At 51.9% G+C, this 24482-nt stretch overlaps 2 protein-coding genes across 2 annotated transcripts in view; both read left to right on the forward strand.

The window, feature by feature from the left end:
• Positions 1 to 1144: 1144 nt before the first annotated feature.
• Positions 1145 to 8618, forward strand: Pgc (progastricsin). Its single transcript, XM_075978935.1, has 9 exons — positions 1145 to 1216; positions 2835 to 2994; positions 3313 to 3430; positions 4455 to 4573; positions 4977 to 5176; positions 6388 to 6507; positions 7003 to 7147; positions 7942 to 8040; positions 8370 to 8618. Exons 1-9 carry the CDS (start codon positions 1158 to 1160, stop codon positions 8520 to 8522), a joined length of 1173 nt encoding a protein of 390 aa, XP_075835050.1. The 5' UTR covers positions 1145 to 1157; the 3' UTR covers positions 8523 to 8618.
• Positions 8619 to 11312: 2694 nt separating this feature from the next.
• Positions 11313 to 24482, forward strand: part of Tfeb (transcription factor EB) — a 53444-nt gene continuing 40274 nt past the window's right edge. The window contains exon 1 of the mRNA XM_075980900.1: positions 11313 to 11498. The gene's annotated coding sequence lies outside the window, so the exon portion shown is untranslated. The remainder of the gene's footprint in view (positions 11499 to 24482) is intronic.

Consider the following 24482-nt stretch of genomic DNA (forward strand, 5'->3'; position numbering starts at 1 on the left):
CCTCCACGTGTGCCTGCAGAGATGACTGCATGTACACACACAAGTGAACACGCATCCACCACATGTGCACACACAAGTGAACGCGCATCCACCGCATGCATATGCCCACAGATGGGCTAGGGTATAGCTCAGTGGTAGTTGGCTAGCACATACAAGACCCTGGTCTCAACCCCCAAATCCCCAGCCAAATAAAACCCCAGGTAGCAATGGGGAGGGAGGAGAGACAAGGAGGGAAGCAGCGAGGGGCAGTTTGGCCCCTCTGCTCACATCTTGCTCTGGGTATCTGTTCTGGTTCAGACATCCAGAGGTGCTGTGACCGTCCCCTGTGAATGAGTCTGTGCTGCTGCATTGGGACAGGAGTCCAAAGCCACCACTCCATTCTGACTTCATCCCTAGTACTGGCCTCAGCATCAGCACTGCCTACATGGCCACTGTTGCCACTATGATCATAGCCAGCAGCCTGATTCCTGAGTCCCCAGACACCCTGAACTCCAGCTCCCAGAGGTTTAAGGTCTACTGGGAGGCAGGACTTAAGTTGGATCTCCAAGTATGTCACTTGTAGGTACAATGGCAGCTCTCAGGGACTTGTCCCCAAGGGGAAACCACTAATGCCTGGAGACATTTCGGTGGCTACAACTGGGGGATTGCTCCTGGCACTTAGTGGGCAGATGGGCTACTGCTAGTACCCTACAGAGGACAGAGCCATGCCCAGAACAGAGAATTCTTTCCTTCCAAGTGTTACTAGTGCCAAGCTTGAGGAACCAACCATCAGGCCCCTGGTCCCTCACTCAGGTCCTCACCCACAAATGCCCATATTGTGCGTCTGGTTCCCAGAGTTGTAATCTTTGCCCCTCCATGGTGCGGCCACTTTGTTCCCTCTTATCGCGCGCCTTCTGGCCGTCCCTGCTGCAATAGAAAGTCAATAAGATGAAAAGTGTTGTGGTCATGCTCCAGAAGGAAAAACACACAGAAACCATTGATACGCAGAGTCCGGGGGGCCGCACAGCTTGGGGGGTCATGCTTACCCAGGGCTGGGAGGCAGGGGCCGGGCTAGCTCCTGGGTGTATAAAAGGAAGGAGCACACTCAGGACTTCACTCTACCACAACGGTTGAGCTCGAAGTGGTTTATCCTGTGAGACCAGCTTCGAGTCAGCATCATGAAGTGGATGGTCGTAGCCTTGCTCTGCCTCCCTCTCTTGGAGGCAGCTTTGATCAGGTAAGACTGTACGTGGACTACAGACTCAGAGAGCCTTAAGTGGGGGCCAGGTGCCTGGAGCCTGTGGAGGCCAGACAAGGGTGTCAGATCCCCTGGGACTGGAATTACAGCTGGTTGTGGGTGCTGAAAATTGAACCCTGCTCCTCTGGAAACGCGAACAGTGCCTTTAACTGCTGAACCATGCCTACCACAACTACCCAGTCCTTTACTGGGTCTTCATGGTAACCTAGAGATAATTTAAAAGCAGAGGGAGTATTCATGGAGGTTATGGATAATTCCCATGGGCTTGAGTATCTATAGTCGGCACCTCATACTTTGTTTTTTCAAATTATGACTCAGTTAGTTTGTGTATGGGAGGAGACTGTGAGTGTATCAGTGCCATTGAATACATGTGGAGGTCAGAGGAAGACAGCAGGAGTCACTTCTCTCCTACCACATGGGTTCTAGGAGCTGAACTCAGGTCGACAGGTTGGCAGCAAGCGCCTTTACCTGCTGAGCCGTCATACCAGGGCTGCTACCTGGTAGTTTCCCGGGTGAAAAGCCAGCTCCTCCCAAAAACTTCTGCAAACTCCGCAGAGGTGGTTGGTGTGGCTCTTGTGAAGGGGTTAGCAGAGATACTCTGAAATGTCCTAGAGTCCTAAGAGAATGAGGATTTAAGACGGAGAAAGAAGTAAAAGGAAAAGGAATTCTGAGTTGCAGAGCAAGCAGGTGAATCTCAGAGGTCCCTGGGAGGTGGCAGCCAGCAGCTCTTAGATCATGCTTATGGTGACATGGGCAGAAGCTGCGGCGCCTAAGTTCCAACTCTGGAACTCCCAAGCCACTTTCCCGAAGGACTGTCCGGGGAGGCACAGAGATGTCCCTGGGCTGGAGGTAGGGTTAGTACAGTTCCCCTCACACAATGCTGGGTCACCTCAGTCAGTGCTGGGTGGCAGAGGGCCACCATAGGAAGGAATCCTTTGAGGTGTATCTGCTTTCTCTGGCACCTCTAAACATGTGCCAGAGTGGTTGGGATGGGGCTCGCTGGGTAGAGGGCTTGTGTGATGCCCTGACTTCGGTCCCCAGCTCTCTATAAACCAGGTGTGGTGGTGCATGCTTGGGAGGCAGAGGCAGAAGGATCAGAAGTTAGAGGCCGCTCTTTGATAAGGATTCCGTTTGAGACTAACCAGAGACACATGAGACCCTATCTCAAAAGCATAGACACTGATTCTAACAAGGATAGTTCTCCAAGTCACCCTCCCCTTCTTGGGAGGGAATTCCAGCGTATATCAGAGCAGGGGGCCTGGATAGCAGGGGTACTTTCATGTGGGGTGAAGGTGGATGAGGATGAAGTTGATGAGATTCTAAATCTCAGAACAAACATTAAGAAGGAGTTTGAGAACAAGAGGAAAGGAGAAGGAAAAGATAAAGGGAGAAAAAGCTGGAAAGAAATCAAGACAGAGAGATGGGGAGACAGACAGATACAAACAGTGGGCATGGGTGGGGCAGGGCGTCAGAGAGATTGAGGTACAGGAGAGAGGGAGGGGGAGACAGAGAGAGACAGAGGCCAGAGGTGGGGAGGGGGAGTGTAGAAGGAGAAAGGAAGGAGGGAGGCTCCCACCCGACACACAGCCTTTTGCAGGGTCCCCCTGAAGAGGATGAAGACCATCCGAGAGACCATGAGGGAAAAGGGTGTGCTCAATGATTTCCTGAAAAAGCACAAGTATGATCCTGGCCTGAAGTACCGCTTTGGCAACTTCGGTGACTTCAGCGTACTCTACGAGCCCATAGCCTACATGGACGTAAGTCTTAACACCACTATCCCTGCTGCCAAAGCTGAGGGTTCCCTGTCTTCCCATCCTGGGATGCACTGTTGGAAGAGCTTGGGGCGGGGTCCTTACTGACCTTGCAGCCCTCAGAGAGCTTGATGACTGCCCTGTTCAACACAGACTGAGCATCCTTAGGTTTGGGGCAGATTTCCAGGGAAGGCTAAGGCCACTGGCTTTAGTGTGGTTTGGAGGGCAGCATCTGGGTCCTTTCCCGTGTACCTGCGGAGTTGCGGAGCCCCTAGATCCCTCAGACTAACCAGTCTACCCGTGATATTCCCTCTCCCTTATCAGGCTGCCTACTTTGGTGAGATCAGCATCGGAACTCCACCCCAGAACTTCTTGGTCCTTTTCGACACTGGCTCCTCCAACCTGTGGGTGCCTTCTGTCTACTGCCAGAGCGAGGCCTGCAGTGAGTGCTGGGTGGGCAGGAAAGGGAGGCTGGGGGAAATCCATCCCTGGAGAAGATGGTGGTATTTTCAGTCACATGACATATCCAAGCCTTGTCAAAGAGGCTGGCCCTGCAGCTTGGTGGCTCTTTTGCCTTTTCTGCTAAGCAGCAAATATGCGTTCATCTATGCCAGCCCTCCTCGCCCACTCCATTTTCTTCCGTCCCACCCATCCTGGTGACCAGGACAATAGCATCCTTTTTCTTGTGGATCATCTCCACTCGCTTCACGGCAGTCAGTTCTGCCTTCTATTCACCCCACATCGGCGTCAGGCGTGTCTAAAGGATGGGCTGGAACAATGGATGTGGCCTTGTCCTGCTGTACTTTGTCAGGCAGATAGAATTTGGGCAGGCATTTTGTAATGCTGCTTTTGTCCCTGCCTGAGCCTTGGGATCCTATTATCTCTGGTCCAAGAGGTCTCTCTTTGGCTATATCTCATGCTGCCTCTGGATCTTGGAACGACCAAGTTCTTGAAGGGTTGGAGGCTGTGGAATGAGAGGTGCTTAGTGGCCCATTTGCTCCGACGGTGGATGAGCAATCCATCTGTGCTAGGGCTTTTCTGGGACCTAGGACAATGGAGATTAAGTCCAGCCAACCCTGCCCAGAGACACCAAAGTCCCAGAGCTTACCCTAAAAATCACAGGGGGCTTTCAGGTCATGGGTAATTCAAAGGCAGGAGCCTCAGCTGATCACTCCTTGCTGTCACGAACAGGGGATGCTGAAGCCCCGGTTGTTTTTTTTTTTTTTTTTTTTTTGAGTTTTCGAGACAGGGTTTCTCCGTAGCTTTTGGTTCCTGTCCTGGAACTAGCTCTTGTAGACCAGGCTGGCCTCGAACTCACAGAGATCCTCCTGCCTCTGCCTCCCGAGTGCTGGGATTAAAGGCGTGCGCCACCACCGCCCGGCTTGAAGCCCCGGTTTTAAGCACAGGCTGAGGAAGAAGCCCCCTCCACTCAACAATCTGACCTCTATGTCATACCTCCCCTGCAGCCACCCACACCCGCTACAATCCTAGCAAGTCCTCTACCTACTACACGGAAGGACAGACCTTCTCCCTGCAGTACGGCACCGGCAGCCTTACTGGCTTCTTTGGCTATGACACTCTGACCGTGAGTGCGACTTCCTGCCCCTGGGTCGGGGTGAGAGGGAGATGAGGGCCTTAACAAAGCCCCTGAAACATGGCGGAAAAGCTCATAGGATGGGAAGTCAGCACGAGACCTTGTCCATCCACGATGCGGACGCTTGCTGACGGTGGTCGTTCTGTCAGGATGGCTAAGAAAGCCACGATGAACCCTTTGGTTGTGGCCACTTCCCTGCAAGAAGATAGCTCTTCAGAGGAGAGGGGTGGGGCAGGGACCATGCAGTGATGCTCCTGATTCTCAGGAGGGACGATGGCTGTAGGGGGAACTGAGGCAAGGAGAGAGGAACAAGAGTTGTCTCTGGGGAGCGGTGGGGGATCGAGGTAGGTCCATCTGGTGTGTCACTATCTCTCTATTTTAACCTCTGCCCCAGGTCCAAGGCATTAAGGTCCCCAACCAGGAGTTTGGCCTGAGCGAGAACGAACCCGGCACCGATTTCGTCTATGCAGACTTCGATGGCATCATGGGCCTGGCCTTCCCCGGCCTGTCTGCCGGTGGTGCCACCACCGCCATGCAGGGCTTGTTGAAGGAGGGCGCTCTCTCCCAGCCCCTCTTTGGTGTCTACCTGGGCAGGTAAGTGACCACTTAGGAATTTCTCTGCCTTCCACTGCCCAACTGTGGCTCAGAAGCTTGTGGGCTGAGTGCTTCGCCCACCCCTGTCCCAGCCGCGCCTTCCTTTCCAGCTCTGGAATCTTGCACTCCCCACCCCGCATCTGTTTCCTGTCCACTCCTATTTTTTTCAACATTTATTTATTTGTGTTAGAGCAGGGGTCGGGGTACACGCCACAGCGAACCTGTAGAGGTCAGAGGACAACTTGCAGGAGCTGGTTCTCCTCTTTCACTGTGTGGGTCTCAAAGATGGCGCTCAGCTTGCCAGGCTTAGCCACAAGCACCTTATTTGCTGAGCCAACCTGCCAGCCCATGCAGGTGTTCTTTGTGTTCCTTGGCTGTGACAAGCTCTCTATGTCCAGCTCAGATCTGGGCGTGGCTTTTATTCTAGCTCTTCCTGGGTCAGCTCTGTGTCCCCCCCCCCCAGGTCCCTCTCTGGCTGAGATTTTCCACTGTGTATCTCTTTTGTATAGTAATCTCTTGCTTCATCCCCTTTGATCTGCTGTCCCAGCTGGTCCTGGAGTCTTTGGGGCTTGGCCCGGGGTTAACCTCTAACCTGTTGTTATCTTTCCAGCAAACACAAGCAGGCCTCGCCTGGGCCTCAGGTTTCTCTCTTTTTTTCCCAGAGTTGGCCACCTTCTAGAATGTGCATACACTCACTGTGACTTAAGGGCCCGACTCTGACATTGGCACCTTCACTGTCACAGGCCCTACAGACTTGTTTTTTGCTTCTGCTTACAATTACTCTGCATGTCACCTTTGGGAGCTCCATCCATCCCTGCTTTGCTCCTTCTCCAATGGGTGGGGCCCACCTAGCTGCCTGCTAAGAGGGGCTGGGACTCTATGGGACAGCATCACTCCAGAGGCTGAAGCACTGGAGATTTTGAGAGGCCCACACAGGTAGCTCATCTGGGGAAACACATCCTATCTACAGGAAGACCCAATCTGAGGAAAACACAGACTGTCCTCAGGAAGCCTCAGTCTGAGGGAGACCTAGCTCATCTGCAGGGAGCCCCAGTCTGAGGGGACCTGTCCACAGGGAGCCTCAGTCTGAGGAGACCTAGCTCATCTGTAGGGAGCCTCAATGTGAAGTGAGGTTGGGAGCTGTTTTCTGAAGATGGCTAATTCACCACAGGATGCTGTTCATTCCTGATCCTTCCTTTTGTCTTCTGTAGCCAGGAGGGATCTGATGGCGGACAGATTGTTTTTGGAGGTGTGGACAAGAACCTCTACACTGGGGAGCTCACCTGGATTCCCGTCACCCAGGACCTCTACTGGCAGATCAGCATCGATGAGTGAGTCTGCAGTGGGGTCTTCTCTGCTTGCACCTCCAAACACTATAAACCGTCCATTCATCCAGGCACTGCTGGTGGGGATGGGTGGGAGAGGACTTTAAGATAGGCCATGCCCCGGAGTCACAGCTAACCTATGCAGGAGCATCAGAGTCGAGCTAAATCTGCAGAAGAGGGGCAACACATAAAATCTCAATCATGAGGTCCCCTGTAGTCCAACGCCACAGGTTAGAGACTGAGTGTGTTTCAAAGTCCTTGCAGCAACCAGTGGCTCTGGCTTTCGCTGTGTTTACAGCCTTCCTTGAAACTTTGGAAATAGGTTCAACGGCCATTCATATGGCTTTGAAGAGACTCTAGGGTGATATGAAGTGGGGTCCCCTTACCTTCCTCATTGATGGCTTGTCTCTGTGTGCAGCCCCCTGTGTCACTGTGGTGGGGGGCCCCCTCTGCCTGCCCTGAACAGGTGGGAACTGAGGCTGCTATCTTCTTACCATTCAGCTTCCTTATTGGTGGAACCACCTCTGGCTGGTGCTCCCAGGGCTGCCAGGGCATTGTAGACACTGGCACCTCTCTCCTCACCATGCCCTCTCAGTACCTGAGTGACTTTCTGGAGGCCATAGGAGCTGAGGAAGAATATGGAGAGGTGAGTACGGTAGGCAGGGCTCCCCCTCCCTCAGGAATGGCCATCGTATGGGGTGGCAGGACTGTGTGTGCCACTTACAGCTTCTCTTTGGGAAATCAAAGCTAGCTGAATTCTTGGCCTCCAGGCTTTTAGCTATGGAGGGCACTAGTGGGTAGCGGCCCTGGCAGGGTGGAGACCTGGAGGCTGGAGCTGAAGAAATAGGGCAAAGCAAGACTCTTCTGAGCTGAAGTCACCTTGGAATATGGAGTAAACACTGCCTGGCCTTTAGGGTTGGAGAAAATGACTAGAAAGCGGGACCGAGCAGATGAGTGACAAGGGACAGCTCTGTGGTCCACATGTCCTCACCCCCACAGGGTCAGGCTCTCTCCTGCTCTCTCCACCCTAAGGCCAGTGGAGAGCTTGACTACTCAAGACATTCTCCTAGTTCTGGGGAAACTGATGGTTTCCATGTTCTACAGAAATGTATGTTAAAGGGCACTTGCAAGAAAGGCAACAATCCACATTCTCTCATAGTGGAAATTCAGTCAGGAGCAAAGCTTTAGGGTAGTGGGCTCCTCAGGGTTCCTCGAACCCCTCCCCACCTGTGCCAATGCTACTGAATGTTCATAGTAGTTGAGTCAGCATTGCCTTGGAGTTGTGTACCCCAATATAAAGCAGACTGGGGTGTGGATCTAGGGTTTAGGGTGCGAGGTGGCAGGCGTGATGGGGTACAGGCCTACGGTGCTGAGGTGGCAGGCATGTTGGATACAGTTCTAAGTGAGACATATCGGCATGGACCGTGTTCCTTTCTGCAGTATTTTGTGAGCTGTGACAGCGTCAGTAGCCTGCCTACCTTCAACTTTGTCCTCAATGGTGTCGAGTTCCCCCTGTCACCCTCTTCCTACATCCTTCAGGTAAGGTCTCATTCCTATGGGCAGAGCCGCTGGGATCTAGAGTGGTCTAGAACAGCTATGCAGAGGTTTGAGGCTTAACTGTCAGGCTGACCTGTTGCAGGCCAGGAGCAGGGGGAAGGTAGTCTGAGGAGGAAGCCCTCCACTCCGTAGAACCATGGCAACCGGAAGTCAGCTATTGGGGAAAGAGCACCCTCTCTCCCCGAGCCCCAAAAGCCCTTGCTGTGGAGGGGCAGCTGTTCCATGAGCCCCTGGGCAGTCTTGAGTCATTCAGTTGCTGAAGTTCAGTTCGCCCATGAGCGTGTGAGAGAATGCTGTCTTCTGTTGAACAGGAGGATGGCTACTGCATGGTAGGCCTTGAGAGCACCCCTCTGACCTCTGAAGATGGCCAGCCCTTCTGGATCCTTGGGGATGTCTTCCTCAGGTCTTACTACGCTGTCTTTGACATGGGCAACAAGAAGGTGGGCTTTGCCACTGCTGTCTAGACTTGCCATCTAGACCCTATGCCCTTCCTCCTCTCAATCTCCCCCAACTTGTGAGGAGTACCCTCTGTCCTTGCCCTCTGCCTCCAACCTTCCCTTTCTGTATCCTACACTTTCTCTGATAATAAATAGTTCTTCACATTGACCAGCCTGTTGTGGTATGTGTATGGTATGTGTGGGGTGGGGAAGCTGGGTAAAGTTGTGACTCAGACTACTGGGTCTTTGGGACTGTGGGAGTGGGGATCATGGCAAGTTCCCCTTCGACTGACCTCAGTGGCCACGAGGTTTCCCGGTGGGTCATTGAGATGCTAAGTGAAGCAGAGTTTGAAGCCAGGCTTGGACATAAGCTGCACCCTTCAGAGTCTAGAGCCTCTTCTCAGATTCCCTCTGAAGACATGATGGGAGCAGGGCTTGTACTGAAGGGCAAATGGGAAACACCCTGCTGAACCACACCCCAGACTCCGTGGACCTCAAAGCCATGGGAATTACCCCTAGCAATGTGCCTGTTTGACTCTTCAGCTTTGAATCCATTTTGACTAGAATTTTCTGAAGGATGTTCATTTCTAACAGTTATGGGTCCTTGAAAAAGCAAGATGCTTATTTCTAGGAAGGCTGCAGAAGATTGAGACTTAGTTAAAGTGACCATATTTTTACCCAACCTCCTAAATCCGAGGACTTGTGTTTGAAGGAGAGACGGTTGCCCCTCGCTTATGGACAGGCTGGCCAGCTTTTTCCCTGGCTTTCTCTGGCTTTCTCTGGCCAACTCAGTTAGAGGTCTGTTGTTCTAGACTTTATTCTTGCACATCCTTAGTAGTTTCTCAGAAAGCCCCAGAAATATGGGGGTCACATGATGGGGGGAAGAGGAGGAAGAAGAGGAAGAAAATAAAGGGTAAGGTGGAGGGAGAGAGGTAAGGGGAAGAAAAGGGCAGGGGTGTGGAGAAAAGGAGGCAGTGGGAGAGGGAGTAAAGAAAACAACAGGGCCGGGCAGTGGTGGCGCACGCCTTTAATCCCAGCACTTGGGAGGCAGAGGCAGGCGGATCTCTGTGAGTTCGAGACCAGCCTGGTCTACAAGAGCTAGTTCCAGGACAGGCTCCAAAACCACATAGAAACCCTGCCTCGAAAAACCAAAAAAAAAAAAAGAAAAAAGAAAACAACAGGGAAAGAAAGCTAAGAATGTTATCTTAGTGCTCTGAGCTTCTGTTCGGAGGAAGAGACAAGCAAGGAGACTGGAAAGCTTCTGAACAGTAAAATGGCGGTGATGTGCTTCCATCTTATACTTACAGGCAGGCACAAAGGGCAAGATCCAAACTGAGACAGGATAGAAGGGGAGATTATGGGACTTGAGAGGAAAAGGTATCCTTCTCATTCTGCAGTCTGGATGAAGTCTTCTGTCAGCTGAGAATCATGACCTCTAGGATAATGACCATCTCATGTGAGGGCTGCCCACGCAGAGGTCATCTCATTAAGTGTTTAAACAGACAATCCAGAGTGGGGACATGCTCTTGGAAAGCAGAGGCAGGCAGACCTCTGTGAGTTCGAGGGCAGCGTAATCCACTAGTGAACTCTGAGCCAGCTAGGGTTATTTGGTGAGTCCCTGTCTCAACAAAATAAAACAATGGTAAACACAACAATAAACCAGGCTTAAGGCCTGAGCATGTGTGTCCCGGAGTCAAGCCTCAGCTCTCCCAAAGACAGTTTGGAAACCTGACAAGTAAGACTGTTTTATTTACAGTTAAGATAGCCTCACTTCCTTTATGATCTTTAACCTGGTCAATTACAACACTATCAGGTCCACCCCAGGAAACATCCTGTGATCTTATTTAAGTTTCTCAGCAGTCGTCTGAAGATAACTTCAGAGATCACCAAAACAAGAAAGCTGGCCATTGTAAAAAACAATGAGAAGCCCACACCCAGTTTCTCTGGTGGGCCTACCCTTTCCACTTTCCCTGATCGCCTTTTTCTCTTAACCTCTGTGTTTTAAATATATATTTAAAAATACATTTTTAAGTCTGGCAGTGGTGGCGCAGGTCTTTAATCCCAGCACTTGGGAGGCAGAGGTAGAAGGATCTCTGTGAGTCTGAGGCCAGCCTGGTCTACAAAGTGAGTTCCAGCACAGCCAAGGCTACACAGAGAAATCCTGGCAACGAAAACAAACGAACAATATATATGTTATTTTTATACATTTGCACACGTATTTTTAAAGAAGCTACAGTTCTGCTTCATACTGGCTTTTCTGAAATAATAATAATAATTAGTAGAACAGAAATTATTATTATTATTTAACAAAGCAGTCAAAAGTCTCTAAGTGGAGGTTCCTAAAGGATAAGGTAACTCCTCTGTCTGCTGCTGGCAATCCTGAGAGTGAACACCTTCGCATAAACCAGGAGGGACCACCTGGGACCCTATATCTTTCTCACATTCCTGGAAAAGAAGCTTGGTATTGGTCCTTTCACAAGATGTCATAAAGTAGTAGATCCTACCTCGGGACACCACTGATAGAGAGGAGAAAGAAAATCTGAAAAGGGAAAAAGGGGACAAACTTTTAAAGTCAAAAGTTGATTCCTTGGGACCTCGGCCAGCAGAGTAGAACTGCAAATCCCGGCGAGCCCCGCGCGGCGGCGGCAGGGACTACGTTTCCCAGCGGGCGCCGCGGGAGGCCTCCGGGGGCGGTCCGCAGGGGGCGGGTGCTGCCCTCTGCCGGGCTCAGCGGGAAGTGGGCGCGGAGTGACAGCCGGAGCCCGAGCGCCGGGCGCGGGGCTAGGTGACAGCGGAGGCGGCAGCCGCGGGCGGGACGCAGAGAGCGGCGACGGCGCCGACGGCGGCGGGAAGGGCGGACGGGGCGGGTCTGGCTGGTGGCGCGTAGCCTGAGGAGCCCGAAAGCGGGCGGCGGGCGAAGATCGGGGGTCGGGCACCCGAACTTGAGACAAGTTGCCGGAACCACAGGGCGCCGGCGGCGGACAGATTGACCTTCAAAGCGAGGTGAGCGGGACTAGGGGGCAAGGGGTGCACGGGGAACTGGGGAACGCCAGCTCCGCACTTTCCATCCTGTGGGTGCCGGAGACAGGTGGGGTGGGTGGATGGGGGTACAGACGAGTAGGACAGGGTGCACTGCACCGCCACCCATCCGCAGCCGGTGCAGCCCTGGGTACCCAGCGCGTGGCCGGAGCGGTGCGGCTCGTCAGCCGGGGAGCCCCTCGGGCCCCTCCCTTCAGGCCGGGTAGGGGGCCGCCTCCCCGCGACCTTATGTAACCGGAGCGGGAGTGGCCGGGGCGGGCACGGGCCTTCCTGGCCCGGGGAAGCTGAGTGGAGCTGGGGCGGGAGGCGCAGGAGTAAACTTGCAATAAGTTTTGAGGGACGCTCGGGGCCCTCGGCTCGCTCCCCCTCCCTCGATACGGCGGGGGCGGGGGGCTCGGGGGAGGGAGTCCGAGGCTCGGGGAGGTGTGCAAGCACCAAGGCCGGCGGGGCCAGGCCCAGCCTGGATGGTCGCGGGGGAGTGGGAGGGCCGGCGAGGCGCCACGCCCCGTGGGCTGGGCTGCTGTGTCCGGGGATGGTGTGGACGTCCCATCCCTCTCTCTCTCCCTCTGTGCCTCCCTCCCTCCTTGATCTCTTGCAGAAGACACCCCTGATTTCAGCCCCTGGTGTCCCTGGCAAACTTCTCTCGCCTTATCCCACCACCCTAGGGAACCCTAACTCGGGTTGCACCTTCTGTGCGTCTCGCTTTCTGCTTCCTTGAACTTGCAGTTGTCTGCCCTCCTCCCTGAGCCACCCTCTTGGTCCCTAATTCCGGAAAATACGCCCCCTTTCCCCTGTTTGTCCCCTTCACTCTGCCGTCCAACCCCAGGCTAGCTCGCCCCGGGCTCCAGGTCAGTGCCTTCGTCTCCCCCACCCCCAACTCCGGACCCCGTTGCTTCTTCCGCCCAACGCCTCCTGGAAGAGAGCTGGCGGATGCCACCTGGGTCCCCGCCCCTCGGCCCCCGTCGTGCTCTGGGTTCTGGCTTCACGCACCGCTGCCCGGAGCTGCTCGGGGCTGCGCGAGCAGGTTCGCGCCGCAGCCGCCTGGCGCGCCCCAGCCCCGCGCCCTGGAGAGGAAGGGAGGACGCCCGCCCGGGTGGGGCTGGTCTGCGCCAGCGCTCCCCCGGCCCCCGCCCTCCATTCTGCGCCTGCCCCTCACCGCGGTGCCCTTCCCCAACGTGCGTCAGCTTTCGCTCGTCCTGCAGAGGACTATTCTGTGTGACAGTTGCAGGACTAAACTTGGGTGCTCGGTTCACTGGGGAAGAGTGGGCTCCACGGATCGGGAGTGAGGGACTGCTTGATGCAGCAGGGAAGGGGAGCCTCTAGGACGTGGCCTGAGGTCCCTACACCCTCCCTGGCCTGGATTCCGCTGGCCCAGACCAGGCACTGTTGGGGTGTGAGGTGGGGGCGGATCTCCAGTTTCCTCTAGGGCGGCCAGGTGCCAGATACTGGCAGATCCAGACGCGGAGGTCAGGCTCGATGGCCGGCTCCCATCGTAGCTGCTTGGTGCCCCGCTGGGGAGCCAGTCTCCAGGCTCTACTCCCCCGCAGCGCCCAGTCTGGAGAGAGAGCCAGCCTTAGTAACCCGCCAGTCAAGAGAGGTAGTTGGAAGGGGGAAGGGTTGCTGCCTCTGGAGCTTTTACTGTTCCTCAGTTTCCCTCGGCTCTTTTGGTTCCCTTCTTTAGGCTTGCCTCAGTTGTAGGAGAGTTGGGAAGGAGAGCGTGTGATGAAGGGCAGGTCTGTTTTGGGGTTCTCCTGCGTGAGAGAAGCCGATATGGCTTACACTTTACAGGGCTTGTTAGAGCTGAGGGCTAATTCTCTGTCCACCTAGGAGGTGGAGCTAGATGGAGACCCAGGTCTCTTGGTTCCAGGCCCCATGGAATGAGGCAAGGTACATCTGACGTGAGCATTGAATCCACAGAGAGCCAACTGCATTTAGGGCTGATGGCCTGGTGACTCAGTAAGAGGTGGGCAGGGAGTGAGCCAGGGAAGAGTTCATTCAAGCACCGCTGGGGGATGTCCAGTGTGTCTGCCCATCCCATCACCAGGGAGCCGCCACCTGCCCCCACCCCACTTCCTGGACGCCGGGAAGTAGGTGGGAGGGGACCTACCCTCTAGCCTGGCTGCCCTTTGAGGGTCTGGCTTCTGGCCCTGATCTCTCTTAGGCTCTGTTTATGGTTGCAATTGCATCGTTAGCTAGGGTTTATAGAGTTACTTAGCACCTGCCCCCACAGGGAGTGGCCCAGCCTCCCTTCCCTCTGGCTTCCTTCTCTTCCTTTTCAAAGTCAAGTTGGTTTTTGCAGGCAGCAGGGGTTTCCCCAACCACAGCTGACATGAAAGCCAAGTTGAGCCTTTGTCCTGGGGATGGAGGGCAGGGGACACTTGGGGCTGCCATAGAAATGAGTTAGCCATCTAGCGTGTGTGTTTGGGGCAGGAGGTAGAGGGAGTTCAGATCCTCGGAGCTTCCAGAAGCATCCCTGTCTTGGGCTACAGCCAGCCTCTCTCTCTACCTGTACTGCGAAAGGACTGAATAGAAATAGGATTATCTGTTGCACCACTGTGAGGACCAAGTGTAGAGCCTACACGGTGAGCTTGTGTAATGGATGATTGCGAAGATGACAGTCTCTGACAGTAAGGAGAGCACAGCACTGTGTTAATAGAATAGCCAAGTGCCACCAGAGGCAGACTGGAGTAAGACCTTGCTGCAAGCAATAGCTGCCAGGCTAATGTATCTTTTTTTTTTTTTTAAACATTTTATTTTATTTATTTATTTTATATATAGAGTGCTCTGCCTGCATGTATACCTACAGGCCAGAAGAGGGTGCCAGATCTCATTACAGATGGTTGTGAGCCACCATGTGGTTGCTGGGAATTGAACTCAGGACCTCTGGAAGAGCAGTCAGTGCTCTTAACCTCTGAGCCATCTCTCCAGCCCCAGGCTAATGTATCTTGCATCAGGGTAGGAATTATTGTTTTTGTTATACCGATTCAGAGAAGTTAAGTAAATTGTTGAAAACCACACAGCCTAGAGTAGAGGGCTGGGGTTCTAACCCAGGCTCAACCAATTTCAAAAACCATGTTTTTAATTCCTAAAGAAGACCACATCAGTGTTTGTCAGAAGTTCTTTTTTTCTTGTTCTATTTATTTATTTACTTATGTATGTATTTATTTATTTTGTTGTTTCAAGACTGACTTTCTTTCTTTCTTTCTTTCTTTCTTTCTTTCTTTCTTTCTTTTTTCTTTTTTGAGACAAGGTTTCTCTGTTGCTTTGGAGCCTGTCCTGGAACTAGCTCTTGTAGACCAGGCTGGCCTCGAACTCACAGAGATCTGCCTGCCTCTGCCTCCTGAGTGCTGGGCTTAAAGGCATGCGCCACCACCACCTGGCACAAGACAGGGTTTCTTTGTTCAGCTCAGGCTGTCATAGAACCCCCTTTGCAGACCAGACTGGCCTCGAACTCAGAGCTCCACCTGCCTTCGCTTCCTGAGTGCTGGGATTAAAGGCGTGAGCCACTACCACCTGGCCATAAATTCTTTTTAATTTTTTTTTTAATTTCTGTGTGTTTGTATGAGGCTGTGTTCACAGAGTGCAGTTCCCACAGAGATCAGAAGAGGCATCAGATCCCTTGGAGCTGGCATTCTGGGCATTTTTGAGCTGCCAGACAGGGTGCTGGGAACTCACTGCAGGAGATCTTCCCCACTGAACTGTCCCTTCTGTGGATGGAGTGTGTGTTGGAGAGCTGTCTCTGCAGTCAGCAGCGAGGACCAGTGACTGCTGGAGGGCCTGAGTTTCAATTCCTAGCACCCCCATGGCACCACACAGCTGTCATGAGTCTAGCTCTCTTATGGCCTCCTTGGGAGCTGCACACATGCAGTACACAGACATACGTCCACACGTAAAATGCAAATCAAAAATCTAAAAACAAATTATAAATAATAAAATGAAATTTTTTTTTTTTTTTAGTTTTTCAAGACAGGGTTTCTCTGTTGCTCTCTGTAGCTTTTGCAGTCTGTTTTGGAACTAGCTAGACAAATGAATTTATTAAGAGTGGGGGCATGTTAGTTTGGGGGCCTTTTTTTTGCTGCTCAGGGACTACACTTGTCTCCTGGCTTCCTTTCTGAGCTGCTGAGCTAGGTCTCCGGGAGACCCTGCCCTGGGAGGAGATAGGTCAGCAGGACCTTGTTGGTCTCCGTGGAAAGCTCATTTAGCCCAGGCAGGGGAGGACAGCCTTCTGGGCGTGTGGCTCCGACCGTGGACAGCATGCCCTTTCAGCTATAGTATACCCTCGGTAAGGATGTGTTTCATCAGATGTGGAGGAAAGGCAGCGGGGCCTTTGAGAAAGTCACAAGGTCAGAGGACCTGGAGTCCAGAGACCCGACACCATCAGCAACTGTCAGCCTCCTGTGGCTGTCGAGGAACACTAATCATTGCTGGTCCCCTCCAGGAATGGCTGTCTACAGGTCTCTCCTCAGGTACCAGGACACCAGGCTTCAGAACGGGAGGGTGTGGGTGGCAGAAGACCTGGGGACTGATGGAGGCCCTGGAATCAAGTCCGGCTCACGTGTCCCATCTTGTCAGGACGTAACCCAGCCACCATGTATTCAGCACTGTACTGGATGAATGTTGACTCTGGGGCCAGGCCTCCTGGCTTGGAATCCCAGCTCTGTTGCTTACCAGTGTGGGACCCTGGCAAGCTGTTTAGCAGCCCACTGTACCCCTCCTTTCACGACTAAGAGGTGTATGCCCTACCTGCCTACCTAAGAGCCAGGGCCAAGTGTGTCGATGCCCTGAATACACAGTGCACTTGGAATAACAAGCACGCTCAACTCTTGTGGCTCTTTCGTTTTTTCATTTCTCAGTTTTAAGTGAGAAACAGGCCTAAAGTGCTCCAGGAGAGGGAAAAAAGAACCATGGATGGGCTGGGGATACTTACTTACCGAGCATGCAGGAGGCCATGGGTTTGATCTCTGGTCCCAGATATGCTGGGCATGGTGGCACACACCTGTAATCCCAGCATTTGAGAAGTGGAGAACCAGAAGTTCAAGGTCATCCTCTGCTAGAATAGTGAGTCTGGGGTTGGAGTGAGAAACATTGGCCCTGCCTAAAAAAGAATCAGTAAGTGGGGTTGGGAAGCTAGGTCATGGCCAAGAGCACTCGGCTCTTCCAGAGCACTGGATCCCAGCACCATTGCCGGGCAGCTCACAGGCACCTGTCAGTCCAGCTTCAGGGCATTTGACATCTTCTTGTCGTCATGGACACAACACATACATTTAAAAAAACATCTTAAAACAAAACAAACAAACAAGAGCTTTACGGTTCGAACAGTCCAGTCATGTATCTAATACCCTCACATATAACACCTTCCAGGCTGGAGAAATGGTTTGGCCGTTAAGAGCACCAGCTGCTCCTTAGTGAACCCAGTTCCAATTCCCAGCACACACAGAGACTCACAGTCGTCTATAGCTCCAGTTCCAATTCCCAGCACACACAGAGACTCACAGTCGTCTATAGCTCCAGTTCCAATTCCCAGCACACACAGAGACTCACAGTCGTCTATAGCTCCAGTTCCAATTCCCAGCACACACAGAGACTCACAGTCGTCTATAGCTCCCGTTCCAATTCCCAGTACACACGGAGACTCACAGTCGTCTATAGCTCCAGTTCCAATTCCCAGCACACACAGAGACTCACAGTCGTCTATAGCTCCAGTTCCAATTCCCAGCACACACATAGAGACTCACAGTCGTCTATAGCTCCAGTTCCAATTCCCAGCACACACAGAGACTCACAGTCGTCTATAGCTCCAGTTCCAATTCCCAGCACACACAGAGACTCACAGTCGTCTATAGCTCCCGTTCCAATTCCCAGTACACACGGAGACTCACAGTCGTCTATAGCTCCAGTTCCAATTCCCAGCACACACAGAGACTCACAGTCGTCTATAGCTCCAGTTCCAATTCCCAGCACACACATAGAGACTCACAGTCTATAGCTCCAGTTCCAATTCCCAGCACACACAGAGACTCACAGTCGTCTATAGCTCCAGTTCCAATTCCCAGCACACACAGAGACTCACAGTCGTCTATAGCTCCAGTTCCAATTCCCAGCACACATAGAGACTCACAGTCGTCTATAGCTCCAGTTCCAATTCCCAGCACACACAGAGACTCACAGTCGTCTATAGCTCCAGTTCCAATTCCCAGCACACACAGAGACTCACAGTCATCTATAGCTCCAGTTCCAATTCCCAGCACACACAGAGACTCACAGTCGTCTATAGCTCCAGTTCCAATTCCCAGCACACACAGAGACTCACAGTCGTCTATAGCTCCAGTTCCAATTCCCAGCACACACAGAGACTCACAGTCGTCTATAGCTCCAGTTCCAATTCCCAGCACACATAGAGACTCACAGTCGTCTATAGCTCCAGTTCCAATTCCCAGCACACACAGAGACTCACAGTCGTCTATAGCTCCAGTTCCAATTCCCAGCACACACAGAGACTCACAGTCGTCTATAGCTCCAGTTCCAATTCCCAGCACACATAGAGACTCACAGTCGTCTATAGCTCCAGTTCCAATTCCCAGTACACACAGAGACTCACAGTCGTCTATAGCTCCAGTTCCAATTCCCAGCACACACAGAGACTCACAGTCGTCTATAACTCCAGTTCCAATTCCCAGCACACATAGAGACTCACAGTCGTCTATAGCTCCAGTTCCAATTTCCAGTACACACAGAGACTCACAGTCGTCTATAGCTCCAGTTCCAATTCCCAGCACACACAGAGAGACAGTCATCTATAAGTCCAGTTCCAAGAGATCCATCGCCCTCTTCTGGCCTCAGCATGCACACTGTGCATAGACACACGTGCAGGAAAAACACACATAAGATAAATATTATATATGATAGAGTCGGGCAGTGGTGGCACACTATGTATATACTATAATTCATATGTAGTCAGGTGGTGGTGGCACACACTTTTAATTCCAGCAGTTGGGAGGCAGAGTCTACAGGATCGCTGAGTTTGAGGCCAGTCTGGCCTACAGAGCAAGTTCTAGGACAGCCAGGATTACACAGAGAGACCCTGTCTGTAAAATAAACAAGTAAATAAATAAAATATGTGTGTGTATATATCCCAGAGGTTTTTCAGACTCTGGCCACAGTCCCTGCTACACTCTACAACCCCTTCCCCATTCCCAGCTTGTTCTCCTAGTTAGCTGTTCTCAGTTAGCGAGGCTATGCGGGAGGGTTGGCAATGCCTGCAGTGTCTCTGCTCCCCGCTCGAATTTCCCTGTGGAGCGTCTGTCCTGGCACCTCCCTCCTAGCCGTGGCTCTTTCTCTCTGTCTTGCCTGCCTTCCTCTTCACTGTGTGTTACACACACTGACCCTCTTGGCTGCTGTGTTGCTGCTGCGGGCAGAGATAAAATTGCAGTGATAGGGAGGACCTGAGACTTATCGCAGCCACAGGAAGTGCTTTGCTATGGAGTGGGCTGGTGGTGGGTGAGGTCGGAGGACAGCCAGAGAGGCAGAGGCATCAGGCGGGATCATTGTTGCTTCTTGGTTTGCGTAGTTTTCCCCTCCTGGTGCTGGGTAGCAAGCCTAGAGCCTTGTGCATGCTAGGCCAGTAAGTGCTGAGACCCTGAGCTCCTCTCCCACCATGATCCTGGTCTTAAATGCGAACACAAAGAAGAAGAGAATGAGCCTGGCCAGTACCAGGCCTTTCCAGTGTTGCTAGCGGGCAGTCCACCTTGTTGGCAGCTATGCATGCAGTGGCAGTCCCATGGCAGCTATGCACGCAGTGGGGTTTGATGCTTTGGAGAGTAATCCAGAGCTTGAACTGCAGCAGATTCCATGTCTAGAAAGCTGGGATTCTTGTGCCCTTGCTTCGCCCTCCTTCCCTTTCGTGCTTGCTCCTGTCACATCCTCCCTGCTCTCTCCCTCCAACCAAAGTGTCCTCTCAGTGAAGTCACAGTTCTCACGGAGGCCACTGACCTCTCCATCGCACCGCTCACCTGGCTGGGAACTCCTCCAAAATGCCCTTGCCTCCCCATCTCTGGGGGTGGGGCCTAGGCATCAGTACAAAGCAATGCCCAGGCGGTTCCCAGGCTTTTCTCTGGGCCATAGAGTCCAAGGCAAGGTCTCTTGCACCAGGCAGACCGGAGAAGTCCCCAGTGACTGCTCCATTTCAGCTTTCTCTGGCCTGCTTCATATCTCATACTCAGTAGTTCCACAAGCTTCTGAGGTCTGGAGTTTTATTTTTTAAAAATAAGGATTTATTTTTTATTTTTTTAGTGTGTTTGTGTGTGCGCAGGTGTATTCATGTGCACAGAGACCAGAGGCAACCTGGGGTATCAGGAACAGCGTCTGCCTTCTTTCAGGGAGGGCTTTTCAGGGTCTGGAGCTCACCACTTAGGGGAGGCTAGGAGATCTCGGGAGTCCCCGCGTCTCTGTCTCTCTAGGTCTGGGATTATAAGCACATGCCACCACACCCCACAGTTTTTGTTTGTTTGTTTATCAAGACAGGGTTTCTCTGTGTAGCTTTGGAGGCTGTCCTGGAACTGGCTTTGTAGACCAGGCTGGCCTCAAACTCACAGCCACCCACCTACCTCTGCCTCTCAAATGCTGGGATTAAAGGTGTGCACCACCACTGCCTGACTCACCCTGCACACTTTTGTGTGCTTCAGTGAACCATCCTCACAGCCATTACTTTATTTTATTATCTTTTTAAAGGTTTATTTTCTTCTTTTAAGGTATGTGTATCTATGTGTGCTCATGTGTGCAGTTGCTTACTGAGGCCAGAAGAGGGCATCAGATCCCCTGGAGCTAGAGTTACAGTTGTCAACCATCTGTAGGGGTACTGGGAACCAAACTTAAGTTCTCTGGAAAGGCAACAGGCACTGTTAATCACAGAGCCATATCTCCATTCCTATTGTACTTGCTTGTTTATTTTTCTTTAAAAAACTTTTATTTTAATGTGTATGGGTGTTTTGCTGGACATTTCTGCACATCACAAGCATGCAGTACCTGTGGAGGCCAGAAGAGGGCGTTGTATTCCTGGAACTGGAGTTGCAGATGGTTGTGAGCTGTCATGTGATGTTGGGAACTGAACCAGGTCTTCCTGCAGGAGCAGCCAGTGCCCTTAACCACTGAGCCATCTCTCCAACCCTGTTTTAATTCTTTTTGAGACAAGGTCTTACTATGTATATATATATCTCAGTATGATCTCAAAGTCGTGGTCCTCCTGCCTCTACCTCCTGAATCCTTGGATCACAGGTGTGTATCACGACACACTACAACCACTCGTCTTGTGTGAACTGAATTTCTGGCAAGTTGTTGGTCCCCAGAACACAACTTTTGACTTGTTCAGGTACCCAATGGTGATGTCTTAGGCTGTTTTGGATTTGTTTGGCTGATATTGTCTTTCAAGGCAGATCTCCAGGGCTGTGCCTACTTCTGCGTTGTGTGCTAACATCTCTGTCCCCAGCCCCCATATTAGTCTGTTTGAGTTACTACAACAGAATGGCAGAGAATCAAGAACCCTATAAAGAATAAGGTTTGGCATTAGCTCACAGTTTTCAAGGCAGGAGACCTCATCTGAGATGACCCTTCTGGTCTTGTATAGGGGATGGGGGTGTGAAGGGAAAGTGTGATGTATTATGTCGTGTGTGTGTGATGAAGGGGGAGTGTAACGTGTTGTGTCGTGTGTGTGTGTGTGTGTGTGTGTGTGTGTGAGAGAGAGAGAGAGAGAGAGAGAGAGAGAGAGAGAGAGAGGATGAAGGGGGAGTGTAACGTGTTGTGTCGTGTGTGTGTGTGTGTGTGAGGGTGAAGGGGGTGAAGGGAGTGTAACGTGTTATGTCGTGTGTGTGTGTGTGAGGGTGAAGGGGGTGAAGGGGGTGAAGGGGGTGTAACGTGTTGTGTTGTGTGTGTGTGTGAGGGTGAAGGGGGTGAAGGGGGTGTAACGTGTTGTGTTGTGTGTGTGTGTGAGGGTGAAGGGGGTGAAGGGAGTGTAACGTGTTATGTCGTGTGTGTGTGTGTGAGGGTGAAGGGGTGAAGGGGGTGTAACGTGTTGTGTTGTGTGTGTGTGTGTGTGAGGGTGAAGGGGTGAAGGGGGTGTAATGTGTCGTGTGTGTGGGTGGGTGGGTGAAGGGGGTAACGGGGAGTGTAACGTGTTATGTCGTGTGTGTGTGGGGGAGGGTGAAGGGGGTGTAACGTGTTGTGTCGTGTGTGTGGTGCACGAACTCTTTAGTATGGATGTGGTGTGTGTGCATAGGAGTGTGTATGCGCTGGCGTCGGCCGGAGGTCAGCATCATGTCCTTCCTTCATCACTCGAGACATTTATTTATGATTTATCTTTGAGGCCGAGACTCTCCCTGAACCTGAAGCGTATTAATCTGGCTAGGCTGAACGACTTCAGGGATCTGCGTGCCTCTGCTCACTTAGTGCTGAGGTTACCGGCACATGCTACCACGCCTGACTTTTACATGGGTTCTGGGTATACAAACCAGGATCTTCAGGCTCTGGTCTTAAAACGCTACCAGTTCTCAATCTCAGACTCCATCCTGATGATTCTACCTAATTCTGATCACTTCCCAAAGGCCTACCTCTGAGCATCAGGGTCGGATTGTATTTCCAGCATCTAATCCCCACCGTGAGTAATGAGGATTAAATCTCAGCCCTTATGGGACACTCCGGCCACACCCATGCTTGAGCATCCCGGGAAACTCGGCACCATTTGGTCCCTCTCTGGGACGTGCCGCCTGCTTGCACGGAGTGAGCTGGACGAGTGGCGGATCTGAGCACGGTGTCCATGTCACCAGTGTCCTAGGACATTGCTGGAAGAAGAGAGCCATTCCAAAGCGAGACTGTTACACACCTGCCGCTTACCTCCTTCTCCACATAGGGCCACAGGCGAGTATTTGGTCACTGAATCATACTTATTTTTTGAATCATTATTGTGTGTAATGGGGGAGGGCACATGCCAGGGTATCTGTGTGGCGGTCAGAAGACAACATTGCTTTGTTTGTATTAGACAGGGTCTCTCTATTCAGCCCTGCCTATTCTAGAACTCACTCTGTAGAGCAGGCTGGCCTCAAACTCACAGAGATCCCCCTGCCTCTGCCTCCTGAGTGCGTCACCATGCCTGGCGGAGGACGACTCTGTGGAGTCAGTTTTATGTGGCTTCTAGGAATCAAACTCAGGTCCTCAGGCCAACACAGTGAGCACCCGCCCCTCATTCACATTCCTTACAAGAGAAGTAAGTATCCTTTCTTTGCTCGGATAGGTGTTAGGAGGAGCCCTGTGAGAGGACATTTCATCTAGAAGGTTCTGGACTCCTATTTACTTATGTTATTTTAAAATTTATATTTACTTACTAAAAATTACATTTACTTAAATGTGCATGTGTGTGTGTGCGTGTGTACATATGTGTGAAGACACGGTGCTTACGTGAGGGTCAGAGGACAACTTTCAGGAACTGCTTCTCTCCTTCTCCACATGGGCTCAAGGTCAAACTCAGGTCGTCAGGTTTGGCCGCTGTCTTGTTGCCCACGTGTGGATTTTTGTTGTTGTTTGTGAGACCTGGTCTTACGTAGCCCAGGCTCTCTATGTAGTCAAGGACAACTTAGCACTTCTGATCCTCCTGCTTCCCTTTTCAAGTGCTGGGTGACAAGCGTGCACACCACCACGTCTGGCTTTGTTTGTTAGTTTGACATTTTTGAGACAGTCTCACTGTCCGCCCCAGTGTGTGGCTCAGGCTAGCCTTGAATTCGCCGATCTGCCTGTCTTAGTCTTACCTCCCCCAGGGCTGGGATTGCAGTCTGTGCTACCTGGGCCTTGAGGCTCTTACATTCTCAGGAGTGCTTGGGGCTCAGGGTTGGAGGAGCTGGCTGAAAGCTGGTGAGGAGGAGCTTAGGGTCCCAGGTAACAGGTGATTGACACAGCACTGGACCTCAGATGCTTGTAGTTGTTTTTTATTTATTCATTTTTTATTTTTTTAATCTTTGGGAATCTGTCACCCAGCTTCTAAATAAATACACAGAAACTTATTCTTACTTATGAATTCCTGGCCTCAGCTTGGCTTATTTCCAGCTAGCTTTTCTTAAATTATTCTGTTTCTCTAACTACATTTTGCCTCCTTTTTTTTTTCCCTTTGAGGCAGAGTTTCTCTGTGGCTTTGGGGACCGTCCTGGAACTAGCTCTTGTAGACCAGGCTGGCCTTGACCTCACAGAGATCCACCTGCCTCTGCCTCCTCAGTGCTGGGATTAAAGGCATGCGCCACCACTGCCCAGCTGCCTCTGGGTTTTTTTTACCTTTCTTTATTCTATATATCTCTTTTTATTTCTTGGCTGGCTGTCTAGCTGGGTGGCTGCCCCCATGTCTTCTCTTCCTTTTCTCGTTCCTCCTTTGTTATTAGACCAATCAGGTGTTTTAGACAGGCATGGTAAAACAGCTTCAGAGTCAAATAAATACAACATAAAAGAATGTAGCACATCTTTGCATCACTAAAGAAATATTCTACAGCATAAACGCATGTAACACGTCTTAAGCTAATATTCCACAATAGATATCCTCTCAAGACAGGGATTTGGTCTGTTTGGTCCCCTGCCTACAGGAGAATCTCCGATATGGTGGATGCCCAGTAAAGCTTTTCAGGATGAATGAGTGAACATAAATTGAATCCCATCATATGCCCGGAAACGAGGGCCTAAAAGACGGCTTCTCCACGATCCCTACTCTAGGTACTTCATTGCTGTATACCCAGAGCCTCATACACAGCTCAGCAGAGACCGTCCTCTGCTTCTGCTCTGATCCCCCCTTTCTCTCTTCTTCTGCAGTGATCCAGTCCCCTCTGGCTTGGGGTTCTCAGCCTGCTGCTCCCCATAGAAAAATTGCCAGCACCCCCAGCTTATCCCAGTTCTACCAGTGGGGCTGTGGGGCGGGGCTTGTGCTTG

This window comes from Microtus pennsylvanicus, chromosome 7 (assembly GCF_037038515.1).
Source record: "Microtus pennsylvanicus isolate mMicPen1 chromosome 7, mMicPen1.hap1, whole genome shotgun sequence".
Lineage (NCBI taxonomy): Eukaryota > Metazoa > Chordata > Mammalia > Rodentia > Cricetidae > Microtus > Microtus pennsylvanicus.